This window comes from Lytechinus variegatus, chromosome 7, assembly GCF_018143015.1.
Source record: "Lytechinus variegatus isolate NC3 chromosome 7, Lvar_3.0, whole genome shotgun sequence".
NCBI classification, from domain to species: domain Eukaryota; kingdom Metazoa; phylum Echinodermata; class Echinoidea; order Temnopleuroida; family Toxopneustidae; genus Lytechinus; species Lytechinus variegatus.
The window spans coordinates 42,169,560-42,197,269 of NC_054746.1; the positions used below are offsets into that span (position 1 = coordinate 42,169,560).

Consider the following 27,710-nt stretch of genomic DNA (forward strand, 5'->3'; position numbering starts at 1 on the left):
TACCTTTACTTTCCCTGGGTTTAGTACCACCCGACACACCACATTAGCTCAAATCGGACCCTAAAAAACATATTTGGGCAAAAAGTACATCCTTAGTAAATAGGTTCATTATTGCGAACCGAAATAATTGCTAGAGGGTATTCATTTGTCTTGCAATCTACTATGGTCAACAAGGAAATTCGTGATCACTCTCACAAAGTGCAGCTGGCTTTCTAGGAAATTTGTGATCACTCTCGCAAAAAGTGTTCACTAGCTTTAATACAAGTTCACGAGCTTTCGAGTGCCGCTGCAACTCTATCAAGTGACGAAAATTGTCTGGTATCGTAGTCGTACTCTATTTTCCTTGTTGACCATAGTAGACAAATGAATACCCTCTAGCGAAGTACATCCTTATTTAAATATATACCCTTGCAAATTGGACCATAAACACAGTTATCCTGGCGAAAGATATACCCTTTTTTCATTATTTTCGTGTTTTTTACATCCTAAACTAACAAAAGATACATATAGCATACCCCGGGCAGCACCCACCCCCCCCCCCCCCAAGTTTGGCATGCCTTTACCTAGCCGAGGCCGAATAAAAAAAGTGCACAATGGTGATGTATGGCCCTTTTTGCCCCCGCCCTTGCATGCTTTGCCTAAGCTAAGCTGCTTTTACTTTTTTTTAGCTGGCTTGCACGTTTGGATTGGTTGGTGAAGAATGAAATCAATGACTCTGGTGATGAAGATCCATGCCACGAACGTTTAGACTATCCAACTCCGTCTCCGAGAGCTGAGAGAAGATTGAAGAATCATTCAATAAGCAACAATTGTAGATCTACGTACTGGTAACAGTTATTTTTAGAAAGGCCATGGCCTGGTTGAGTCTATGACTACTGAGTATAAATACAGATCCTATGGCCTATATAAAAGATCGTAAAGGGCGAAAGAGTTTCCGACGTTTACCGTTTTCATCTTATTTACATCAGCGAATTAGTCTTATTTCCAATTTTCCACTGCTAACCTTGCACCATGGTATCTGTTTCGTATTTTAATTTTCAAAAAGCAATGATGATTTATTTTCATGTATTTTTATTATTTCTTTATTTAGGCGGCCCCACGTCCCATCTCATTTCTTGACCCGGTTCCTGGCGGTTCCTGGCCCTGCACCCACAGCAATGACTGAAAGTTCGACAAAATGTGCCTTTTGGTAGACTAATTTTCACTAGCCAAATTTGGTGGAGATGAGCTGATCGGAGCAGAGACAGAGTTTCTGGCGCAGTTTTCGAATTCTGAAGTCGATTTATATCATGTAAGTAGATGGTAACTGACCTATTTTACTAATTTACGGTACCGGTACCCGGTACCGGTACCTGTAAATTGATTGAAGATATCCATGGTATCTGTGGTCTCTTAGAAATTAATATCCAGTTTTGCTGGGATTTCTGGCGGCTCCTCATCTCGTGTCTAACCGTTGGATTAACCCAGGGTCAGGGAGCTCCCGCCGGCCGCCCGCGGCCGTGAGCCCAGGGGCCCGTTTCTCAACACCTAACGTTAGACAAGTTAGTCATCTTCATCCACCAACCACGTGGAGCTGAGTTACTTCCAATCTTACTAAACCTGTTTCATGAAAGGCTTCCTAACTACAATACCTTGATGTCGATACTATCATGACTATTGCCTAGGTAAAAAGTGCAGACAAAACGCCCGGGGCGTGCGGGGGGGGGGGGTACTCGACCAAAAAAATGGTGAGGCCTGAGGGTGTGCCGCGGGCGAGACAAAAAACGGGGGCCTTGGTCTTGGAGCGGGCTAATTGTAAAAAGGAGGGTCCTCAGAACGGGCTCCGGAACTACAAATGTGAAAACATGGGGGTCCTGGCCTTGGAACGGATCGCCAGTGTGTGAGTGCGTATGCATCCCTATTGCCTATATGGAACGGTCATGGATATATGTTGCCACGGGGACCTAAACCCGTTTTCAGACAGACAGTTGAGCCATGGTAATTCTTATGGTGATGTTTAAAAAAAAAACAACCTTTAAAATAGTGCTGCAAGTCAGGTTGCATGTTCGGGTTCGGTTCGGCAATTTTTTTCCGAACTTTGGTTCGGTTCGGGGTTCGGCAATAAATGCCAAATTAAATTTAACATATAAAAATAAAGTTTGCAGACCCACGAAAAGATAATTAGCTAAATGATCTGTCATATATTTATAATAAATTTTGTTTCTAAAAAGAATAGTTACAAAAATTGTGCATAACTTTCTTATGTTTTAATCTTTAAACAAAAATATGAGTCATTTCTACTTCCAAGAAGTTCCATTTTTGAAATGAAAAAAAAATCAAAAGAAAAATATTGATAACGAGAGAATCAGGACATTAACAGAATTACAAAGATCAGAATATTTTTTTTCATGATTATTTCATGTACCTAAGATCATGATCGATTACAATGTCATTGCCAACGCAGCTTCTCAAATTGTAAAGTGTTGATCAGGAATGTCGAGACAGTAGACAAACAACCTCCACTGCTGGTAAAATTCACATTCCAAAGAATATGAAATGTTTTAGAAAGTCCCTATTTTCCGAAAAGTGGTTAAATCTGGTCAATCAATTACTTTAAAAAGATAAAATGTCAGTCCTTTCTTGGTCCAGAAAGATCGACACTACGTGACTTCAAACATATTTCCAACACACAATCCCAAAACTGCACAAAGGACTTGTCAGGCCGATCATTGACTTTGGCAACTCTATATGGTATCCTAGATTTAAGAGTGACAGTAAAGCCTTGAGAAGGTACAGAAGAGAGCAACAAAAATGATCTATTCCATCAGAAATTCACATTCCAAAGAATATGAAATGTTTTAGAAAGTCCCTATTTTCTGAAAAGTGGTTAAATCTGGTCAATCAATTACTTTAAAAAGATAAAATGTCAGTCCTTTCTTGGTCCAGAAAGATCGACGCTACGTGACTTCAAACATATTTCCAACACACAATCCCAAAACTGTACAAAGGACTTGTCAGGCCGATCATTGACTTTGGCAACTCTATATGGTATCCTAGATTTAAGAGTGACAGTAAAGCCATTGAGAAGGTACAGAAGAGAGCAACAAAAATGATCTATTCCATCAGAAACTGCACATACACAGAGAGATTAAAAGCACTCAATCTTCCTTCTCTTGAGTACCGCAGAAGACGAGGAGATATGATACAGGTGTTCAAAATAATCCATGGATTTGAACGCATTCCAGGTGATACTTTCTTTGTGTATGCAACAGGTAACACAAGAGGGCATAGTCTGAAGCTCTCAAAACCCAGATGCTTGACGAAGATCAGACAAGATGTTTTCAGCCAGCGTATCATAAAAGACTGGAATTCGCTGCCCGAAGAGGTAGTCACTGCTCAGACGGTGAACAGTTTCAAAATAAGGCTAGACAAGGTGTGGGCAGACCAGCGGTACTGCTCACCCTATGATGCATAAATCACACTAATGTTGAGGACGGTGCAGATTTCCAAGCTAGACTGCTGTGAAGATACCTAACTTACGAGAAGGATGAAGGACTTGAACTGGAAGCACGACTGCTGGGATCATCAGCATTCTTCCAGAATCTCGGGTAAAGGTAAAGGTAAAGTACATGGGACTGTACTGTGTATTTTAGTGTTGTGAAATCACTCGGCGGTGATTGTCAGAACCAAGACGGAACTGATAATTTATCATTTCATTTTCAGTAATTGACCAGATTATACCACTTTTTAGAAAATATTGACAACATAAAAAAGTTTTGAAGTTAGGAATACAAATTTTACCTGTATAATAGCAACTGAGAGCAGGTTGTTTGGACTTCCTGTTTCAACTTTCCTTACCAATCATTTCTGGAACATCGATCAGGGAACATGCGTTGATTTGGTTTGAATTTTTATCTTTTCTGTTTTTCAACCTCATTCCTTCATCTCTTATTTATTTATCTTTTATATTAATATGGAAATTTTAGAAGGTGGAATATCTATATTTTACCATTACTTTGTCAGTCACAAGGAATTAATTTATGAAATTATGTCTTGTCTTTTTCTTTTTTAAATACAAAACAATTAAATGTACGTCCGATTAGAGCAATACGTAATTCAACTACACTTTTTAACCGAGTTAAGCTTAAAATGTCCCTAAATTTTATGAAGAAAAAAATAAATTCATGTTATAAAAAAAATTGAAAATGATAAAAATTTTATCAAACACGAGACCGAAGCTGTCATACTTTGTCATTTACGAGGAATGAATTTATGTCTGGTTCTTTTTCTTTATTAAATACAAAATGATTAGGTCCGATTACGATCACGATCGATTACGGCAATACGTAATTACACCACACTTTTATACCGAGTTTAGCTTCAAAATGTCCCCTCATTTTATCAAGAAAAAATATATTCATGTTAATAAAATATTCTTAAGTTGATAACAGTTCAATCAAAGACGAGATGGGAGCTATCATAGTAGATTTTAAAAATATATTGAGTGGAATTCTTATTGTGCACAATCACTAACCAATATATATGTTTTTAATTTTATACTTAAATCTATGTAGTCATCGAACTCGTGCATTGCAAAGTAACATGCTTTTTTTTTTACCGAACTACCGAACCAGGCCTTTGTGTTCGGTACGGTCCGGTTTGGAAGTGCCAAGTTCGGCGAACTTCCGTTCGGTTCGGCAGTTCGGCTACAGCACTACTTAAAAAGCCATTGATTGATATGCAGGCAGAAAGGAACAAATTCACATGACTGTTCTTTCCCTTATAGAGGATGTTAGTATTTATAGAGAATTAGGAACTGAATAGAGTTAGAATAAAAATCATTTCAGTTCTAACATGCAAAAGCAAATTAATAGTGCCATAACTTACCCTGCCTTCCCCATCATTGCCTAACTACAACTTCGAGTGCATTTAGGGGCATTCCATGAAGGTCAGACGTACATTCGGTGAGTGCATTGGCTATTTAAAAGTTCAATAAATTTTGAATATTGGAAGCAAGAAGTAAGAAATTGACATTTCTCCACATATTTTTCCTCCAACCTTCATGTTTCTCTCATCTCTCAGCTTTTATTTAAAACTAACTTGAACTAGGGGAATGAAAATGGGGAGAGTTGTTCACAAGTGACATCACACATCTATGTCGCATTGCCAATTGGAGGATCTCCATATCATTAATGGTCGCAAGATTCAAATGCCCATTTAACTTTCTCATTATTTGTCCGATTTTTCTCAAAATTTTGTTGATCTGTTTCTTTGATTTTTCTGTCTTCACACAAGCTATCTTGTTCCAAAGGTTTCATTCTTCTTTGATATCAAGCAGGTGGTCTCCCCCTTTAAACAGTGTTTTAAGTTGTTTATTTGTACTTATAGAAACTGATGTCTCCTGAAGATGTGATTTAAAAGTCAGCATGAGTCAGAGTCAGGGGTCCTCATCAACCTGGAGGGGAGGAGGAGATACCAGAGAAGAAGGGGGAGCAAGGGGAAGAGGGGGGCGAGGAGGAACCAATTGGAGAGGACGAGGGAACACTCGAGGAAACTATTTCAGTACATACCAGAGTAATGGAAGAGGGGGAGGAGGTAGAGGATGGAGAGGCCAAGGAGGAGGTGATAGAGGTAGAGGTGGATGGAGAGGAAGAGGAGGAGGTGGATGGGGATCATGGAATAACAGAGGAAGAGGTTTGTACACAAATTCTACCGAGTGACAATTTCAAAACTTGAATATGATGACATCTGAGTGTAGTAATTGTTTCCAATAGAATTAATCACTTGAAACGTGAAAAAGACAGAGCAGACAGTCTTTTGATGAAGATTGGATTTGGATTCATCCAATCTACCTAGCATAAATTATACCCAATTATTATTCTGCAAACTAATATATCTATATCGAATTAAACACCAAGTTACATAGAATAAATAATTTTTAAACTGATGTCACACCTAAAGCCTTTTCTACCTTGATATCTTCTTTTTTCATCTAAAAAATATTTTCAAGAATTTCTTTGGACTGTAAATTAGATGAATAATGGTAGGATGATTGGATTTGTAATAATGCCTTGAGATGACTGAATGAAATATCAACAATTTGTAAATCAGTAAGATCGTTTTACATTCATGTAAAATTCATTTTGTAGGGACACTTTCTAACTGATCCAATAATATTATTAACAATGATTAAGTGATGATATCGGATGTGATTGGTATGTTTTATTTGATTTGCAGGTGGTGGCTTCGGAAGTAATGTTTCAAACAATACTGTCCCGGTTTCAAGTACACGCCATTCTGAGTTAGAGAATATTGCTAATAGTCTTATCCCCTATAAAGGATGGAGGCTGTACTTCACAGATGAAGGTAAATAATATTTCTTCTTTGATTTTAAGAAACATTATAAAAATCATGCTTTTTTACTTTAGACACTAGTTTGATAATTATATTATGATACATAAATGAAGGAAGTAATGATTGTGTCCTTGATTGATTCTTTTCCCCTTCTCTTTCCTTTTCTTCCTCTTTCTTTCTTTTTTTCTTTTGCTCTGAATATAGCATACAGTTCAGATTCCCCCACAGTAAGCAAGATAGAAACCTTTGAGGTCTTCTTCAGACCAAGACTACCAAAATATGACAAGGTAAAGCTCTATGTTCTCTCTCTCAATTAATAGAATATTACAAATATCATTCAATTATATTTCAGTGGTAACTGGATATAAATATTAGGATGTTTGTAACTTTGAACTAATGGCTGTTAAATTCTTGTTTGTATTATATATTTCTATTTTGGGGTGGATAGATATAGAATATGTTTTTGAAATGAATTGTATTATTTTAGGGTGTAAATATGCATCTATGAATGAATATATTCATGAAACAGTTCGATGAGGAAAATGAATCATATGTCAGTTTACAACTTTAAAGGACAGAATAATTTGAGATAGATTTTTCAAGGCTTCACAAAATTTTCTTAAGAATGTAAGAGTGACACGGTTCATGTTTACTATTATTCCAAGTCAAGTTAACCATCTGACCCAACATTTTTGGACAGAGAGTACGGATGTAAGAGAGGAGTAGAAGTGTTTTCTTTTTATCTGAAGAAAATAATATGATAGAAGAGGATTTATTTCTTATTGGCAAAACTCAATAAAAATGAAAATATTTTGAATTAATTTTTCTTATTTTGTTTATTGAAGACTGAGATTGATCAACGAGGAAGCATTCTAGTTGACTGTAAGGAACTCTTGGAGGATGAATCAGTAAAGACTGTCCTTCCAACTCTAAAAAATGAGATAAGGGATATGCCTCAGAAAATCATCAATTGTCTAGGAGTAGCTTTCCATCAGGTATTGGATCATTCTTGGCCATATTCTGAAGTCAGGTTTAACTTAGACTCAGGTTTAAAGTTGTGGTTCAAGTATGGGAAGCCAAAAGTATCAATTTTTTTATTAAGTTGTACGTTTCTTATGTTTACTGTGCTCTTTCCTGATTCATCAATGGTGAAGACCATCATCTATTTATACTTCCTACACAATTATGAATGATTTGAGAGCCGAATGAGCTGAAAGTATATCTCTACTGTTAGTGATTATGTAACAATTGGCTGTCCATACTTAAACCACAACTTTAAATCTGAGTTTAAGTTAAACCCGATTTCAGAATACGGGCTTCTTTATTCAAATGACCATGTAACATATAGACATACCGGTACAATAAATTTTTTAATTGGGTATTTGATGAATTGCTTTTTATTCCATGTTGATAAATGAGTAGTGGATCGGTTGGCGAAGGCTATTGGGGCATGTTGGTATGGGCAGGTGCTGAGGACAGAGGAGGGATGGCAGGGCTTTTGAGTTTGAGGTGGGTGGTTCAATGATGGGGCTGCCTATGAAGACATGGAAGAAGCAAGTAGAGGAGGAGAGTTGGGTTGGAGATAGATTATAATAATAATAATAATATAGGGTATTTACATTGCGCACATATCCACCCTGTTGGGTGCTCAAGGCGCTCCTATATAGAGGATGCACAGAATTAGGCAAAGTAGAGGGAGGGGATAAGGGACTTTGCTGTGAGTGTGAGGTGAATCCGGCCACCCTCGTTCACAGGAACAAGACCGGATTTAAAATTTTGGATTGATGAATGATTATAAATACCCAACTTGGATATCAAGGGGACTTTCCTTGATGTCCAAGCCGGGTAATTATCATCATTCATCAATCCAAAGGCAAGTAACATACCAGGTAAATGATGATTGCCACTGAAGGGCATTCCGATTTAATATTCTTATTTCTGCTGCATGCACTTAGAGACAATTCAAATTGCCTGCTTAATATCAAATCGATTGGGCTTCATGTTAAGAATCCAGTTTCAAGCAATCGTCTGAGAATTTAATGTCTGGGTTTTAAATTTAAGTTCAGATGACCTTAATCTGCACCTACTCAGAATGTATCTATTAAAGAAACAACTGATAGGTACTCCTTTTCTGTTATTTATTGTGTGGTTATCGTTGGATCAGCTCCTATTGTAATGGATTTTTTCAGGTTTGGACCAAAGATCTAGAACAACAAGCAGCAGTTTTACAAGAACAAGAAAACTCTGAGAACCAGTCTCAACAATCTGTTGACATTCCTCCTATGTTAGTTCAGGTGCCATTGATTCATGCCAGGTAATCTATAGTTTAATTTAATTTTCATCTTGTTTGATATATCTTGTGACAATATCATGGCTATTCTGTGTTGCTTCTTCGTACTGGTGTGTTTGCTCAGTTGGTAGAGCGTCTGTCTCACAACCGGGAGGTTGGGGGCTCAAACCCTGGCCGCGTCAGACCAAAAGACGTTAAAAGATGGGAGTTGCATTCAATGTTTGAAGAGATAGAGCCTCGTTGATCTGGCGCTGCACAGTGGCTGCCATGCCCACAATCAAGTGGGCAATGCAAATTTTCGGAGTATTTCATTTCATGTCTATTTCAAACAATAAAATAATGGATTTGCATTTTTTTTTATTGATTTAGAGATTCTTGGGAGAATGAACAATATTTCTTCTTTGCTTTAAGTTACAGTAATGTATCAAAATAATGACTAAAGAAGAAGTTATAGACTACTTTGTATTTACCCCAGAAATTTAGTTGATAGACAGAAAACGGAGCCCTTAAAAACCTCTGTATTAAGCACCCTACAAATGTTATGATTATTATTATGATTGTTGTAAAATTCAGTTCAGTTATCTAAATTCTGTTCAATTCTATCCAATCAAACAAAATGTCTAAAATGACATTATATATTCATATCTATAAAGCAGTGTGTTAGTTTTGGTATTTCTGGTAAGCTTTTTTATTTTGTTATTATTGATCATCCAGGAATGATTCCTTTGTCAATTCATTTTGTTTCTTTACTCCAGAATACTCAACTATGAACCAATAACAGCCTTCAAAAATTTGAAAGCTAATTGCTATGGTGAGTATAAATGTGTGTGCTTCAAATAAAATTGTCATCCTGTGGTACAGTCACTTCATTTATATACTTGTATACTATTACTGGTAAACCTAAACTTATCTTGGCTCAGTCGGTAACGCGTCTGCCCGTCAAACCAAAGATTGTGGGTTCGAGTCCACCCGGGCAGATGACTGAAGCCAGTGCGTTGTGTGTAAACGTCTCTCCCATGTTTCATAGATGCAGGCTATGTTACAATGGAAAACACTCCGTCCCTCAGATAGGACGTTAAATGGAGGCCCCGTGTAGAGGAGAGTCACCACCTTTGCACGTTAAGAACCCACTGCACTATTCGTATAAGAGTAGGGGGAAACCCCAGTGTAGTGGTCCACCTGCATTCCCCCCAATCAGTTATATCGGGAGGAGAGACCTGCGGGTCATAGTGATTCAGTTCGCTTTTCGCCTCCCAGGCACAGGTGACGCCAAAACAAAATAATAATAAAATAATAATAATAAAATTGGAAGTGTATATTCATATATTTATATGTCAGGAAAAAAAACAACCTCAAATTAATATGAAGAATATACTATCAATTTTATTTCAGGTAAATTTGTATCTGTGAAGGGTACAGTAGTAAGAGTCAGCAATATAAGACCATTATGTACCAAGATGGCATTCCAGTGTAATACATGTGGAGATATTCAGGTGAATATACAAGGTTCAACTATTGGTCTACGTATACTTATATACATGTACATTCTTCAATTAATAAATATATGTTTTAAAAAGTGAAAGCATATTTATAGATCTTATGATTACCAAGTAATGGAAGGAGTAATCAAAATAGCAGCAATAACAAAAAGATGGTTAGGCGGGTTAGCATAGAGTAAGTTCATTGAGTAAGTCTTATTTTCATAAGAGAAAAACATATATGAATCCATCACTTTTTCAAGTTTGAAGCTGAATAAGCACCACAAGTTTTAGCATCTAATGCTTGTTTTCAATTCAATACTTGGTAAGAAATTTTAACATTTTACTATTTTGTATAATTTACAGTTCAATTAATTCTTTGGCCAAGTATACTATTCTTCCCTTAAATATTAAACTTTTTTTATTTTGGAGCCCTAGATTGGTATTTATATTGCCTTATTCATTTCTAATGTCAATGATTTGTGTAATGAGTATTCTAATCTTTCCATTACTTCACTCATGTTTTTTCTCTCTCCCTCCTTTCCTCTGCTTCTCCTGTTTGTCTCTCTTTCTCTCTCAATACAGATTGTCCATCTACCTAATGGAAAGTACATCCTACCAACCAAGGTATGAACTTAGATTTAATTGATAATAACCAGGGCAATGATTCATTAAGTTACAAATGACATATAATGCATCAAAATACATGTATTTGTTGTTAGCAATGATTTTTATCCTGATGTTTTAATACAGTTGGATTATATTTCAATTAAATGTGGACAAAGAAGTAACATCTCACTAAAAATGTATGTAAGAATGTTAATGAATATCTTCATATTACAAATAGTGCATAGGTGTGAGTGTGTTTGTGGCAAAACAGCTCGGTCAAGGTTGTTACAGTTTCTGAATGAAACAGATGTCTTGTCCGATTGTTTTGAAACATTTTTTTCCTTTCGTAGTAATCATTATCAACCTTTTCTTCTCACTATTCATATACTAATATAAGTAGTAAATGTAGTGATACATTTCATTTGAATGTACATTTATTTTGCTAAAGCTTTTCAACATTATATATTATTGTATGCACAGTGCCTTGCCCCAGAATGTAGAGGGCGCTCCTTTGTACCCAAGCAGAGATCACCTCTGACGGAGACAGCCGATTGGCAAACCATAAAGCTACAAGAGATAGTTATGGATGAGCAGAGAGAAGCAGGACGTATACCAAGAACAGTAGAATGTGAACTCATGCATGACCTTGGTATGTATTACATTAGTTTAAATGACGGACTATATCTGGAATGGTGCGTCCTGTTTGGCCTGTTTTCTTTCTTTGAATCATAGCTGTTGGTAATCTTAAACTAATTATGCGTTCTACTTGATCGTCCTTAAGCAGTTGAAAGTAGTTTTTCAAAGTTTAATTTCAATGTTTCCATTGAGAATCAAAAGTTACTAATATTGAGCAATCCATTGCACATATGTAATTATAGTAAATAGTCACTTGATTTGTACATAATATTGGTTTATTGGAATGTTTGGCTTTTATTGCAAAGTATAATTGCAAGTTTAGCCAATTAAAGGTGTCACTTTCTTTACTTTTTTTTCTAGTGGACAATTGTGTACCGGGAGATACAGTTACAGTCAGTGGGATAGTCAAAGTATCAAATGTAGATGAAGGTAAGGAAATATGTTGAGTTTTTATATGTCATTTTATTGGCTTAAAAATCATGTTGCTATTACCTCCAAGAAAAAACAGAATAACAAGGGGCAAGATTTTTTTACAGTTGTGTTTCCTATATCCAGTAATTCAAAATAACTATGGAAATGTTGAACATAATAAGATTTGCTTCATTTACAACTTATCTATTCAATTTCTGATATCTCATGCTAGTTATCATATATGGATTGTTATCAGACCTTATACTTCAAAGAAACTGTTCATTTATGTTGGAGCCCTGGCAAGTTTTGTCTTGAAATGATATTCTATATCATGAACTTGTCAATTTTTTGTTACTCAGAACTGAATCAAATAAATGAATAAAGTGATGGAAATTTACGTTTGTTCATAAATTTTTTACCATTTGTTTATGAAAGGGAAAGGACGTAACAAGGATAAATGTATGTTCCTCCTGTACATCCATGCCAATTCATTATCAAATCTGAAGAAAGGTAAGAAGAATACAGATGCTAATGGTGGGATAGGTGGTGCTGCAGTGGACTTCAGTATCAAAGAACTCTATGCTATACAGGAGATACAGAGTCAAGAAAACTTGTTCAAACTCATCGTAGGGTAAGCGTTACTTCACTGACGTTTTATTGAAATAGACCTATCATACTAAGATTCTTGGGGTGTATGTTTGCTGGAAAATACCAACCACACTTGAAATATTCTGCTGCCTTTCTTGGACATGGACAATAGTGAAAGAAATAGTGAACATAGATAGAATAGAAAATTGCTCCACATTATCATATGGTTAACATTTATTCAGCATTATTTCTTTGCAATAAGTCTGTTTTTTATTTAATTCTTGTGTGACTACCATGAATAGAATAGACTTCCATGAGTGATGGTTGTTTTGATATTGCAGGAGATACATGAGTTTTTCATAAGCCAATTAGGTCATATGTGGGTACCCGGTATACTTCAAATGAATCACAACTGTTGGTTTGGCAGATAGCATGGTTGGTCAAAAGGCTTGCATTCAAATTGGATCAGTCACATTGTTTTGTCAGATGGGACCTAGGTAGCTGTATGCATACATTCTGATAACTAGGGCTCTCTTAAAAGTATGGTGTATATTGTGGATATTTAACTAAAGAATTCAAGAAGGAAAAGTCCCTCAAATGACAAAATATTCTTGATTCAACGATGGTCATAAATTCATTCTGCTGTAATTCACTATCATCAGTACATTTATCATGGTGTCCATTTGTATGAAAATCTTTTTTCTATCAGATCTATGTGTCCTTGTATCTATGGCCATGAGTTAGTGAAAGCAGGACTTATTCTTGGATTATTAGGTGGAACACACAAGTACACCAATGATAAGGTGAGTGATACCATGACAAATATTTCTACTCGCCATACATGATTCTTGAAATCCATTTTCAATTTTCAAGGCAATAACAGACAGATTCAAAAGAGGTAAAGATTAAAATATTGGCAAAACAAGCACTTTGAGCTTCCATGACTCCTCACTGAAACTCATGAGTTAAGAATTTTCAGCAACCTACAAGAATTGACCTAGAATTATGGGTTATGCCTTCATCTCGTAACATACCTTGGTATCTCTGTGGTAGTTAGCCTGCCTAATAAACGGTAGGTAGTGGGTTTGATCCCAAGCTGAGTCAAACCAAAGACTTGAAAATGGGACCTTCTACCTTCCTGTCATGCACTTGGCATATTAGAATAGAGAAGGGTAATGATAACATAATTTGTTATGCAGGACCAGCTTGAAAATCAGCTAATAGTTAAAGTTGCTACCCAGGGTAAATAAGAGTACTTATTATTATGATTAATAGTAGTATTGTCATCATCATCAATTTATCATGAAGTCTAAGTAAATATACTGTAAAAATTCTTGAATGTTAACTTAATAAAAAAAATCTCAGGTTGTTTGATCAGTATCAAGTATTGTATGATACAGGTAGATGCCTTGGCTTTCATTACCATTGGCATAATGGTAATATTTTGAGCTTCAGATTTGTCCAAAATTTTATGGAGTTGATGAAAATGTGATTTGTATTAATGTATTTAACCTTCATTTTGGCTCAGAACCGAATCCCAGTTCGAGGAGATCCTCATATTCTTGTTGTGGGTGATCCAGGGCTCGGCAAGAGTCAGGTATGTTTTTTTTCTGTTTTTTTTTCATTTCATACTTATAAACATACTTGTATGTGTAGAACCAAAACAATCATCATATTAAAGGACAAGTCCACCCCAACAAAAACTTGATTTGAATAAAAAGAGAAAAAATCAACAAACATAACACTGAAAATTTCATCAAAATCGGATGTAAAATAAGAAAGTTATGACATTTAAAAGTTTCGCTTCATTTCACAAAAACAGTTATATGAACGAGCCAGCTACATCCAAATGAGAGAGTCGATGATGTCATCCACTCACTATTTCTTTTTTTATTGTTTGAAATATGAAATATTTTGATTTTCTCGTCATTGTCATGTGAAATGAAGTTTCATTCCTCCCTGAACATGTGGAATTCCATTATTTTAACATTTTGTGCTTCAGGCAAGGTGACCCTATTCCTCAAATTCGTAAAAATTGAAATATTGTATAATTCAAACAATACAAAACAACAGAAATAGTGAGTGAGTGACATCATCAACTCTCTCATTTGGATGTAACTGGCTTGTTCATATAAATATTTTGTTAAAAATAAGCGAAACTTTGAAATGTCATAACTTTCTTATTTTACATCCGATTTTGATGAAATCTTCAGCATTGTGCTTGTCTGATTTTTCTCTATTGATTCAAATCAACATTTTTCTGAGGTGGACTTGACCTTTAACTACAAGATTTATGTTTTATTAGAAAAGTGATACTTAACGATTCTTTATACTTTTTCTTGCATGATCCTCTCAAAAAACATATTTTCCTAAAACCTGATAACGGCTTACCAACCTTATGGTCTAATTTTAAAAAATGTGTCGAGGCCCATGATTTATTGAAATGATGCTTTATTTTCATTCAACTCACTAGTAACACAAGGTTTGATATTGTTTTTGTTATGTCCATTTAGAGTGCTGAAAAAAGCAACAAGAAAAAATAAAATCAACAAACATTTAATTGATGTTGAAAATTCTTCAAAATATCTGGCTTGTTGATTGTATACAAGGGGTATGATACAACACAGGAACACAAAATCCTAAATTTTTCACCTTAAATTCCAATCTAAAATAACTTCTTTTCAGAATGACAACTTGGTATAAAAAACCAGTCCCAGTTCTCTTGCAGGACATTGTATTCTTTTGCTCATTAAACAATTTGAGAGATGTTTCCTTTCAGATGTTGCAGGCTGCTTCTAACATTGCTCCTAGAGGGGTGTACGTCTGTGGAAACACAACAACTACCTCAGGTTTGACTGTGACTCTGACCAAGGATGGTTCTACAGGAGATTACTCATTAGAGGCTGGAGCATTGGTCCTGGGTGACCAAGGTGGGTTATCACCCACCCCCCATTTCAAAATATCAATACTCTAATGGTGTGCACGTATTCATAAGAGTTTGAAATATAGATGACTGCCTGCATGACTTTTTTAAAAAATAGATTTAACCATAAAATATAGTTAAGAAAAACAGGGGGGATGCCTGGGGCATATGACATTTTTCCCTAATTTGAAAAAAAATATCAAAAAGAGCCCCTGTAATTGCTATATGAGTTCAATACAAAAATGTGTAAAATGAACAGAAGTAGGAATTTTATCCCTTATTACTTCAAAGAGTTTTTCCTTCCCTCCTGATTGAAACTTTCAATTTCATTAAGGAAATTATCTACTGAATACTATTATCAAGAATGCTATGTATTTAATGTATGGCAGAGAAATACTTTTTTTTTAGTAAATTGTTAATATCTTCAATTTTTATTTTTGATTACCTACATAGATTACATTATGAGGGACACCAATATCAAATCTTATTATTATTTCAGGTTGTTGCTGTATAGATGAGTTTGATAAGATGGGTTCTCAGCATCAAGCTCTTCTGGAAGCCATGGTAAGTGTAGCTTACACTTTTTAAAACGTTTTCTCAAAATCAAGATTTAATGCTATTCCAGTGAGACTTTTATAAAATAACTCCCACATGAAAGTGAATAGCATCCAGTTTTTACATATAAAATAGCTAGACTTTGAAGTGAAGAAAGCTACATACTGATAGATTAATAGAGATGTGGATGGATGTTTAGGGTTCTTGTCCTGATTAGAATATATATATTTTATTCACTCAATCTTATCAAGGTTTTATTTTTGTCAAGTCAGTTAAACTCTTTGAAACACACAAACATTGTGTCCATGATTCTTCTTTGTCAACGTTGTGTTTGAATAGGAACAGCAAAGCATCAGTTTAGCCAAGGCTGGTGTGGTGTGTAGTCTTCCTGCCAGGACCTCAATCCTAGCAGCTGCTAACCCTGTGGGAGGTCACTATAATAAAGCTAAGACTGTCTCTGAAAATCTCAAGTAAGTCCTGACATTTACATTAATACAATTTAGAATGAGAAATGTTGATATGAACTATGATTACATAATGTGTACCAGGAATGGCATATGTATAAATATCTTTCTGCAGCTGCGTTTAAGGCAAATTTCTATGTCTTTTTTCAATGTTCGCGATGCGTCTTATCGCCTTGTACCTTCGTCCTAACGTCTATATGTGTATTATGACGGAATAACCCTTTCATAGAATTTACCCTTTCGTAGGATGTATGCATATACAGTATATCATAAACTGTTTTAAAAGGAGCATAGCTCTCAGAATGAATTATAAAGTCACACTCTTCGTCAGTGCCCATGATGTGACAAAAAAAGAGAATTCAAAATCTGTTTTTGAAACGGTCATGAAAAACATGTCTGTTCATGGGCATACGGATCGTGAAACTCGCCCTTTGAAGAAAGCAATGCGCTGAAGATGGAGGAAGTGCACTGTAAAAGACGAATCTAAAGACGGGTTGCCATGACTGCAAGATGAAAATTGCGAATCTCCGGCTCCAAAACAGTAACATTTGAAAAGGGCTTCACCGCTAACAGTCGAAGTTTAGCAGTATTATATATGTTTAAAATGTTGAATGACATACAGTGTAGACTTGTCATTTTCGTATAGAACATTTTGATAAATAAGATTTGGTAATTAGGCAGGCAATCAGTTTCTCGTAAGACAGGATGTCACCACTACTAGTGCTTATGAAAGGTGTAGACTTGATGTAAACACTAATTTTCTTATTGGTCATTTCCCGTATTTCAATTACATACTTAGATGACTGGCTTTGAATGCAAAGTGTCATTCTAACCTGGATAAGAAAAAAAGAGAGATGCAATAATATTATTTGTAACTATATTTTTTTCCTAGAATGAGTGGCCCTCTGTTGTCTCGGTTTGATCTAGTGTTCATCTTACTTGACAAACCTGATGAGGAGATGGATTCTTTACTCTCTGAACATGTGATGGCGATTCATGCTGGCAAGCAAAGGTAGGGTAATGATTAACATTCAGTGAGAATAGAAATGGTAGAGGAATCCACATTTGTGACCTTGTTGATTCCTGTGTTTATTGTTTTTCAGTATAGTTGAGAGTGGATCAATGCATTATAAGATATAATTTTCATTATGAAAATAAAAAATGCATAGCTGTTTCATTTTTGATAACTGTTATTACCATGAACACTTTGATTTTGATTAGTAAGTTACCAGACTGAGATAACATGGTTAACGGATTTGGCATATTTATTGTTTTATTGGTTATTAATATTGGAATGCTGCTAGATATGTTTAGCTAAGTGAACAATAGACTGTTAAGTATTTCTGAAAAAATACTTTCAACCTCACATTTACTGATCAATTAAAGAAGAGAAATCATTTCAAAATCAGTTCTTATCAACGATTCTCTTCCTTGTATGATAAATTTAGACACTGAATAGATCCCCTACTGTAAATTGGGTAGTAAATCCTGTCCAAGTGTTTGAGTGATTAAAGTTTAGCTTTATTGGCGATCACTAAAATCAGAGGTTTATATATCTCGAGAGCATGTAGAAGACAATGGTACATATTGTAACTCATATCGATTATTGGAAATTGATTAAAACACCAATTTAAAAACCCCGTCATTCACTCTGCCTGCGCTCACCTTCGGTAGGGAATGGAGCGATTTCTTGATGACGTCAGGATATGGAATCTCATTTCTTGATTCGGCACTCTCGTATAATAGGAAGGCGACCCGCCAGTGCCCACACCGCGGCACAGCGCAGTGTATACAACCTAAGCGATGATATCCAATCCAATTTTATTGGCTTGTTTTGTATTCATATTAACAAATAAACAAAGAAAGGTGCCATCTTTCCTTATCAATCAATTAAATGATGCTCAATTATTCTGAGCATAACACTATTTTGTAGTTGTTTCTGATCCTATAGAGTATAATTGAAGAAATAAAAAAAGAATCAAAGATGTCTAGATATGAATCCAGAATCTAAACCTATTTATATGAATCTTCTCTGCCATTTTTGTCTCGCCCACCAGAGGTGAAGAGATCCAAATGTCGTCCCTCCGTCCGTCACAAATCTAATGAGACATAACTCCACAACCGTAAGTCACTTTTCAACCAAACTTGGATGGTAGATGGACTTGGGGGACCTGCATGTTATGCTGCAGTTGGAGGTCACATGGTAAGGTCAAAGGTCATTTTCAGGTCAACGTTAAAGTTTACATGCAAGACTCTCTTATGACACCTAACTCCGCAACCGTAGGTCGCTTTTCAACCAAACTTGGATGGTAGATGGACTTGGGGGACCTGCATGTTAGGCTGCAGTCGGAGGTCACATGGTAAGGTCAAAGGTCATTTTCAGATCAACGTTAAAGTTTACATGCAAGACTCTCTTATGACACCTAACTCTGCAACCATAAGTCACTTTTCAACCAAACTTGGATGGTGGATGGACTTAAGGGACCTGCATGTTATGCTGCAGTCGGAGGTCACACAATAAGGTCAAAGGTCATTTTCAGGTCAACCTTACCTAACTCCGCAACCGTAAGGTGCTTTTCAACCAAACTTGGATGGTAGATGGACTTGGGGGACCTGCATGTTATGCTGTAGTCACATGGTAAGGTCAAAGGTCATTTTCAGGTCAACCTTACCTAACTGCAACCGTAAGGTGCTTTTCAACCAAACTTGGATGGTAGATTGACTTGGGGGACCTGCATGTTATGCTGCAGTCGGAGGTCACATGATAAGGTCAAAGGTCATTTTCAGGTCAACATTAAAATTTACGTGCAAGGCTCTTAAAGCAAGTGTTATTCCATCCCAGTCATATTACAATGAAGTTTCGATACAATTCTGTTGCATGCCCTCGCGAATCACGATATTTCTGGTTATTTTCATATGTGGGCGAGACACAAAATCGCTTTTGCCTTGTTATGTATTTCTTTTTTCTCTTGATCTCCTTTCTTCCGAGTTAATTTCTCCTGTCCACAAAGCTAACCGTGCTGCGAAATGCCAGCAGACGCAATCATCACCTAGCTGGATCTCAACGGTATATTATGATTTTTTATGTTGATGAATATGTTTTGGCAAATGATATTCTGTGATGGACAAAATAATAATAGTTAAATATCAGACTTATGAATAATTTGTAACATTTTAAATAATGGAATATTACTAAAACGGAATAAAACAAGATAGCTTGGGTGGCGAGTGCAGTGAGAAGTTTTATTATTCATACAGACATCGGATCTTATTTTCACCTTGACTTTGGGGCGGTTGCGTGGCAAGCTCCGTACTCTAGCTTAGCTTTGGAAATCGCATTGCGTCATTGTTGCTCATTCTCATCTTGTGTCTTGTGAGTTGAAAATTCATACTAGTTTTATTACTTTACTGGTAATTTGCCAACTCCAGTTTGGGCTTGTGTTTGTGGAGAATATTGTGATGGATGACCAGTCATCATTGGACTCAAACCCCTTGCCAAAGCCACAGAAAATGAAGTAAACTGGCGTTCGGAGATGTGTTTTTTTGGGGGGGGGTTGCAGCAACACGGCGTATGACGGATTTTTCACCCATCGGCTGCCTGGCAAAATTCCAGGTGAAAGAGAGGTTTTCCACATTACAGAAGGCATAGATAAATAGAAGGAGAAAGTTTGCTTTGAAGGATGCAAAGCTTTACAAGAGCATAGTTTTGTGCGGTGGATATTTCCGTGTCGAGGATCATGAGCCATTCCAAGTGCAGATGTACAGGTAAAAATGTCAACAACTTTTTTTTCTAATTTTATCACTTCCTGCTGCTGAGCTAGTCGCGGGGCATCAGACTTTGCCATATCTTCTGCATTGTACTCTCCCAATTCGCCGTAATCGATGTCAGTTTCTGTTCCGCTGCTACTAGCAATTGAGCTTAGACTTTCTTCCTCATTATCTTTTTCAACATCTTCGATTTCGAAATCTAATACTAATTCTAGACTCATCTCTAGATTCGACTCCGTCATTTTTACGATAACGTAGAGCTTAACATGCATTTAATATGTAATACACGTACGTGCACTTAGAAGCCAAAAGCCAGCAATCCCGGAAGTAAATTAATTACTGTCGCAATTCCATATCCTGACGTCCCGAATTTGGGGACTTTTGGGGTTCGTGTTTGGGGGCTTCTCAGAGGGGGTGTCCAAATAACTGGTTACTGTGCTCCAGAATTAAAAGAAAAATCTAACATATTTATTCTATATGAACTTCAACTTTAAGTGTTTTGTGTAAACTTTAATCAGTTTGATAATTTTCATGACAATATTATGGTGCTTACTTTTTTCTCTCTCTTCATGGAAAAAGATAACTCTCACTCCTGGAAACTTACTTTTGACAAATGTCCCTGTAAATGGTGGTATCAAAGGGATTTAGAATTGACGTATACTGTAAATTTACTTTATCTTGCCCATTGTACTTCAGAGCAATGAGTGGTGTACGTGTGATGAGGCATCCCTCTGGGTCTATCACAACAGCTGAGGATGAGGAAGCAAGACGATTGTGGGAATCTGAAAGGCCTCTCTCTGAGAGACTCAAGGTAGGACGAGGTGAAGCCTTTGATCCTATCCCACCCCAATTACTCAGGAAGTACATTGCCTATGCTAGGAAGTATGTCTACCCCAAACTCACTCCAGAAGCTGCTACTGTCTTACAGGTAAGAGATCTACCACTGATACAAGATAAATATAAATAATGACTCTGTATTGTACATTTTCCTTCCAATAGTCCATTTATTGTAAGTAAATTTCCAAACAATATTTTTCAACATGTGGTAAAATATTGAATAATACAGTTGCAATAGTAGTAGATGGTGAATATTGACTTATTGTAGCATATAAATGGTAATCGATGTAAGTAAAGCCATACTCACTGGATTTCAATAACAATTAGAAAAAGTTGAAAAGTCTTGAGAATTTTAGGAAATGCGATGAAACAATAAAAATGACATAAGATTGTATCAATTTTCAAGAATAAGAAGTATGCATTGTTACTGGTGCATTTCTTATTGTCCTGTGAGGAATGACCGTTCTTTGTTGGTAAGAATGTTGTCTTTGTTTTGTTTACCTTTTCTTTCATATCATAAAGGCTTTATAGCTCTGTAATTGTACACTTTTGTTTGTATTGATTTTGGGAGAAAATTATATTAAATCAAATTATTGACAAAATTGGAGAAGAAAAGAAGAATCCCACATCAGCTGGATTGACTTTTCATGATATTTCTCATCCCAAGAAATGAATTATCGACATTAATTGTAATCATTAACACAAGAGATGAGGCAGCATTTTGACAGCAGTTTCTTAAGTACAGTAAAAATCATATATTCCTAACCCAATGTGGTATAAGGAACAATTGAACTATGAGAGATTATAACCTATTTTATACCACTGTCTCTCTTTCTGTGAGTAGAATTTTTACCTTGAGCTTCGTCGCCAGCATCAGGGTTTAGACAGCACACCAATCACCACAAGACAGCTAGAATCATTGATTCGTTTGACTGAAGCAAGGGCTAGGTTAGAGTTAAGAGAACAGGCTACACAATCTGATGCTGAGGATGTAGTTGAACTTATGAAGTTCAGGTAAGATAGGATTGAATTAAATCATTTGTACATTAGCCGAAGTTGTAGTAGGAGAAGTAGTAGTAGTAGTAGTAGTAGTAGTTAGTAGTAGTAGTAGCAGTAGCAGTAGTTGTTTTAGGGGAAAAAACAATACTACAGGCTACACAATCAGATGCTGAAGATGTAGTAGAACTGATGGAGTTCAGGAAATATAGGATTGACTCAATTATTTGTATTTTGGCAGTAGTACATGTAGTAGTAGTTGTGTGGGGGCATCGTGGTCTAGTGATTAAGACTCTCATGGGTGACATGGGTTTGATTCCCAGCCATAGAGTGTTTTCCTTCAGCAAGAAATTTATCCACTTTGTGCTGCACTCAACCCAGGTGAGGTGAATGGGTACCCGGTAGGAAGAAATTCTTTGACTGCTTCTAGGACAACTCCCCTTAAAAACAACAGAGATTTGTCTCTTGTGTATAAGATGTTCTTTGAAGATTTCTTTAAGTTACTTTCAAGTTTTTTTCAAGTTATTCAAGTTTATTCATTTTTAAAACCAAAAGCATCATATCATCATCAAAATAGACATACATACAATGCATATGAGTACATAAACAAAAATCAAGTATTACTGAACATCCTATAAAGGTATTTGTTGCATTTCTGCCTTGAATGCATTAACATATTAATGTACTTGGTCATCTGTTAAATACCAGTCGCTAGTGGTCTCATTGTTCTTTGTGGATCTAGTGAAAAAGTCAAAAGAATGTACGAAAAAATCAAGACATCATAGTTGGTGCTTATCTCATTGAATATTAAATCGCCATGTCACTTAAGTGCAAATGGCCTTCTTCTGATCATGTGCAGAATGAAACTATGAATTGGGTTATTAAAATTCAAGAAATTGAGAAGGCCTATGTAATATATATATATAATTCTTGATCTGGTAATACAGGAGGCATAAATGCTGGCTTTGTGTGGATAAAAATCCATCTAGTTTAAAGAGAAATTCCAGTAGTTGCAGTAAACACTGATTTCATGAGAAAGTCTGTAAAACAAGGCTTAATTGTCAGTATATCATCGAGGATCTAGATCTGGTACAGTTACATTAACTGAACTTTGTGAAATCTTGAAATCTACGCTGAAAAATGTTCACACCGAAGATCCCCAACACAGATAAGCGCACATGGGACAATGTATAATTATTGCTTAGAGCGTCGGGCCCGACGCTCTACCCGAACCCTGTGCTTATTTGCTAATTTCTCAGCAATTACACAATTTCTTCCAGAATCCTTTGGCACATGCGTTTTATTTATACAAACAGACACTTTGGTGGTCATTTCATTGGATTCTGTACGAACTCATTTTGATATCGTTACCAAAACTAGCATTTACCTTTAACCAAGACATACCCATTGCAGCGGATAAGAATTGTATTTTTTTTAATCAAATTTGAAAAGAAAAAAGACATCTTAAGGTCGAAGTCATTAACTTCCATTACTTGTGTTAGACTGCCTGACTTGATTGTATGCATTGCTCTGTATATATTTTGTTTGATTGATATTGTTTTCTCATCTTAACAGTATGATAGATACCTACTCGGATCAATTTGGCTTTCTAGACTTCCAGAGATCTCAGCATGGATCTGGAATGAGCAGTAAATCTCTAGTAAGTAATTTTTGTCTCGCATGCATAGCAGAGCGAGACTTAAGACTTTTCTGACGGCGGCAGCGTCAACATTGAAATCTTAACCACGATTAAGTTTTAGATATGTCATCATAACTTAAAAAGTATATGAACCTAGTTCATGAAACTTTGACTTAAATGTAATCAAGTATTACTGAATATTCTGCCCTACTTTCTGGTCACATAATCAAGGTCAAAGGTCAGTTAGGGTCAGTAAACTTAGACCATGTTGGGGCAATCAATATCGAAATATTTACCAAGGTAAAGTTTTTGAAATGTCATCATCATAACTTTGAAAGTATATGGACCTAGTTCACGAAACTTGAACATAAGGGTGATAGTGTATCACTGAATATTCTGCCTGAATTTTAGTTCACATGACCAAGGTGTAAGGTCAACAAAATTTGACTATGTTTGTGGAACTGTCATAACTTTGAAATTTTATGGATCTTGTTCATGAAACATTGACACAAGTATCCCTCAACATCCTGTGCAAGTTTCAGGTCACATGAAAAAGGTCAAAGGTCATTAAGGGTCAACAAACTTTGATAATGTTGGGGGTATTGTTGAATTGTTATCATAACTTTGAAAGTTTATAGATCCAGTTCATGAAACTTGGGACATAATTTATGAAGAGTAACTATGTATCCCTAAATATCTTGTGCATGTTTCATGTCACATGGCCAAAATCATCAAAGGTCATTTAGGGTCACTGAACTTTGGCCATATTTGGGGTATTTGTGGAATTGGCATCATAACTTAGAAAGGTTATGGATCTGCACATGTAGTTCATGAAACATAGACAAAAGGGTAATCAAGTATGAATGAATGTTTTTCACATGTCTTAGGTCACATGGTCATGGTCAAAGGTCATGTTGGGTCAAAGGACATAGTATTTTAATATCATATGAGTGTTTTCTTTTGTGAATAATTGTTTAATAGCTGTTTTCAAAGTCAGCACTGCTGCTATATCGAATCACATAATGCAGGCAAGACTGCCAGAGGCATTCCACTTGTTTAATCAATAAGGTAGTTTTATAAGTTATTGAGAGGCCATAATCAAACATAGTCTAATAATTCAGATAAAATATTTTTGTTTTGTCATTATGGTATCATCATCATCTATATTTCTTTACAATTGGTAAATTTGCCATCAAGTTTGGAAGCGTTTTATCAGATCAGATAATATTGCGTTGAAAACGACAATATTACAATCACAGCGTATGTTTGAATTATTATGATCAATACAGAAATACTGAAAGATCAAGATCAAATTTGTATGTAAAACATGATTGTTCATGAATAAAAAAAACATTGATTCGACATAACCATATATGGCAATTATCAGAATGGCATGATATTCCAAAGAAATTCTATTATTTTGGGACATTTAATATTCTTCCAACATATTTTGTATTTGGTGGTTAAGATTATGACATATTAAATGTATATCATTAGTACTAGGAGAAACAAACCAGTAGTATTGTGTGGAGCATTGTGGCCCAGTGGATTAGTCTTCTGACTTTGAAACAGGGTCGTGGGTTTGAATCCTAGCCATAGCGTAATTTCTTTCAGCAGGTAATTTATCCACATTGTGCTGCACTCAACCCAGGTGAGGTGAATGGGTACCCGGCAGGATTAATTCCTTGAATGCATGAGCGCTGAAAGGAAGCTCGAGCTAAAGCCGGTGTTTATAATCATAATAACAATGCGCTTCGGAATAGAATATTTCTAGATAGATGGCGATATATAAATGCCCTATATTATTATTGGGCAATCTTTATTTCGCTTTCTTTATTCAGGCAAAGAGATTTGTAGCTGTTCTGAACAGAGTTGCAGAAAGGACTTATAACAACATCTTCACTATGCAACATCTTAGAGAACTTGCCCAGGTACAATATTTCTAATCCGTAAAAAAGTATTATCTGGTATTCAATTCTATTGTTCCCTTATATCAATGGTATAATTTGTTTATGTTTAAGAATTTTGGTTATAGCTATCATTCATGATTTATATTTTTGAAAGGATATGGTTTGAGTTATGTCATGAAGGAAAAATGAGGCTAGTTTGGAGTAATGTGCTGTTTATGTGCAGTATGATGTTAAACACATAGGAAATGAGAACACACCAAGAATACAAACATGGTTGACCATTATCTTGTCAGAGAAGCCTACATGTTGAATGTTAAAACAATTGTTTCATACAAATGTGATTGGTTATCATTGTCAGCAGCATCATCATATTCAACCATCTCTCAGAGTCAAGATTTCTCTCTTTTCATCACAGGAAGCCAGCATCCAAGTTCCTGACTTTGATGGTTTCATAGCATCCCTCAACAATCAGAACTATCTTCTCAAGAAAGGACCAAGAGTCTTCCAACTCCAAACAGCCTCTTTCTGAGTATCCGCCCAAAATAATTAACAAAGCGGGTAATTCAGAAATGATCAGCATGCATTTACATTATACTTGTGGTATATTCATGAAAATGCTTTCTAAATGACTAGAGCATTGAAAAGGGACCAGTGTTGGTCTGTGGAATGAAAACTCCAAGAGATACTCTTCATTTCCAAAGATAAATAAGTAAGAGTCTTGTGAGTATGAACTCATTTATTGGATGTACTCTTCCTGAGAATGTTCAAGCAAGACTTCACCACCCCTCTGCAAGTAGAGCTGGCTTTTCCATGATTATCCTTTGAGTGACTATTGTAAGGAGAGGGGGTTACTGTGCTTCTGTAAGAAAACTCTGAGGGGTATGATTATCCATTTCCAAAGGTAAACCTAATGTCTTGTGAGTAGATCTAATTGTCTATACTTGATTGGCTCTTCTCTTAAGAATATATATCAACAAGTTTTCCAACTTCAGAAACTCACAGAGTACCTGTGAGTCTTAAACATTTCTGTATAAATGTTAATAGCTGATTGAATAATGTACTTTGACCTTAAGGAATTATAAAATTGGTCTTCTGGAGCATGACTACATCGGACTGCTTCAAGGAAGTGTATTTTAAGAAGTCAAATTTGTGTAGGCCTATGCCTGTTGGAGGATATTTTCAAAGTGACCGGCTTCATGCAATGCTGATAGTAGTGAAGAGTATCCATGTTCCTTGGCATTGACAATGTAGTCTGTGCTAACAACTTTCATGAAATGCCTCTCTCCTCCCCTTTCTTTGAAAGTTAGTCTGTAAACCACAGCAGTATAAGCTATTAGAGCAGATTTTAGAAGAATGAACACATGTAGAGATCAGAAACAGCTTTAATTGTATTTAAAACCTAAGATTTAAAACCAAATAGTTTGTTGAATTCTCTGCAGGCCCTATGTCTGATGGTGTTGATAAGGGTTTCAAATGTCACACACTTCAAAAAGTTGTCAATATACATTTGTACATTTTGTTGTAAATGCTTGTATTATTCAATCTCATCCTCAAAAGGGTAGGGTTGTCAGGCTATCAGCATCTTTTGATTTTAGTCAAATCAACTCAAAAGGCAGTATTTGTAAATAAGACAATAGCTATTTATGAAAATATTTGACCATATGTTGACCTGTTTGTAATAAATTCTAAATTTCAATAACAGTTCCATTCCTGTTGTCAGTCATTTCAAAATGTTGTGGTTGAACTGATGTTGATTTTAATAAATTCCTAATTTGTGTCAAACTTGATATTCCTCTTGGTATATAATGAAGAGCCCATAAATAGGCTTACATGTACATTATCTAAAATTCACATACTTACGGGATGCAATAATGCAAGAATTACTTTTTCACTAAGATATCAACAATATTGACTTTCATGCTCAATCCAGGGATTAGGATGATTTCACTAATTCAATTATTGGTCTATAGAATCAGGAAAAACTAAATGATTAAAGATGAATAAAATTTGTATGCAGATCAATAACGTTCTATGAATATAGCCTATATATGGTGTCTCCCCCCCCCCGGGAAAAAAATGCGAAAATCAATTTATACTCATTTGCTTATCATAACTTAATTACAATAAAACTTAATTCATACTTGGAAAGCTTATATCCTCTTCCATTTGATAGGCAAGTTCACATGAGTAAGGAAACAATTTGAAAGGGGCTACCAAAATGTTGGCCAGCAGTACACAAATTTAAAAGAAAAGAACAATCATTTTTGCCTTAT

General features: G+C 35.7%; 1 protein-coding gene across 1 annotated transcript; it reads left to right on the forward strand.

Annotated features, from left to right (window-relative positions):
* Positions 1-1,141: 1,141 nt before the first annotated feature.
* LOC121419345 (DNA helicase MCM8-like) lies at positions 1,142-27,133 on the forward strand. Its single transcript, XM_041613767.1, has 23 exons — positions 1,142-1,291; positions 5,368-5,673; positions 6,217-6,345; positions 6,538-6,620; positions 7,179-7,328; positions 8,523-8,647; positions 9,379-9,434; positions 10,016-10,116; positions 10,687-10,728; positions 11,191-11,359; positions 11,707-11,775; positions 12,193-12,388; positions 13,055-13,148; positions 13,874-13,942; positions 15,125-15,275; positions 15,768-15,832; positions 16,163-16,293; positions 17,180-17,299; positions 20,752-20,983; positions 21,737-21,906; positions 23,464-23,548; positions 25,369-25,458; positions 25,853-27,133. The coding sequence occupies exons 2-23, from the start codon at positions 5,406-5,408 to the stop codon at positions 25,964-25,966; spliced, it is 2,709 nt and encodes a 902-aa protein (XP_041469701.1). The 5' UTR covers positions 1,142-1,291; positions 5,368-5,405; the 3' UTR covers positions 25,967-27,133.
* Positions 27,134-27,710: the final 577 nt, after the last annotated feature.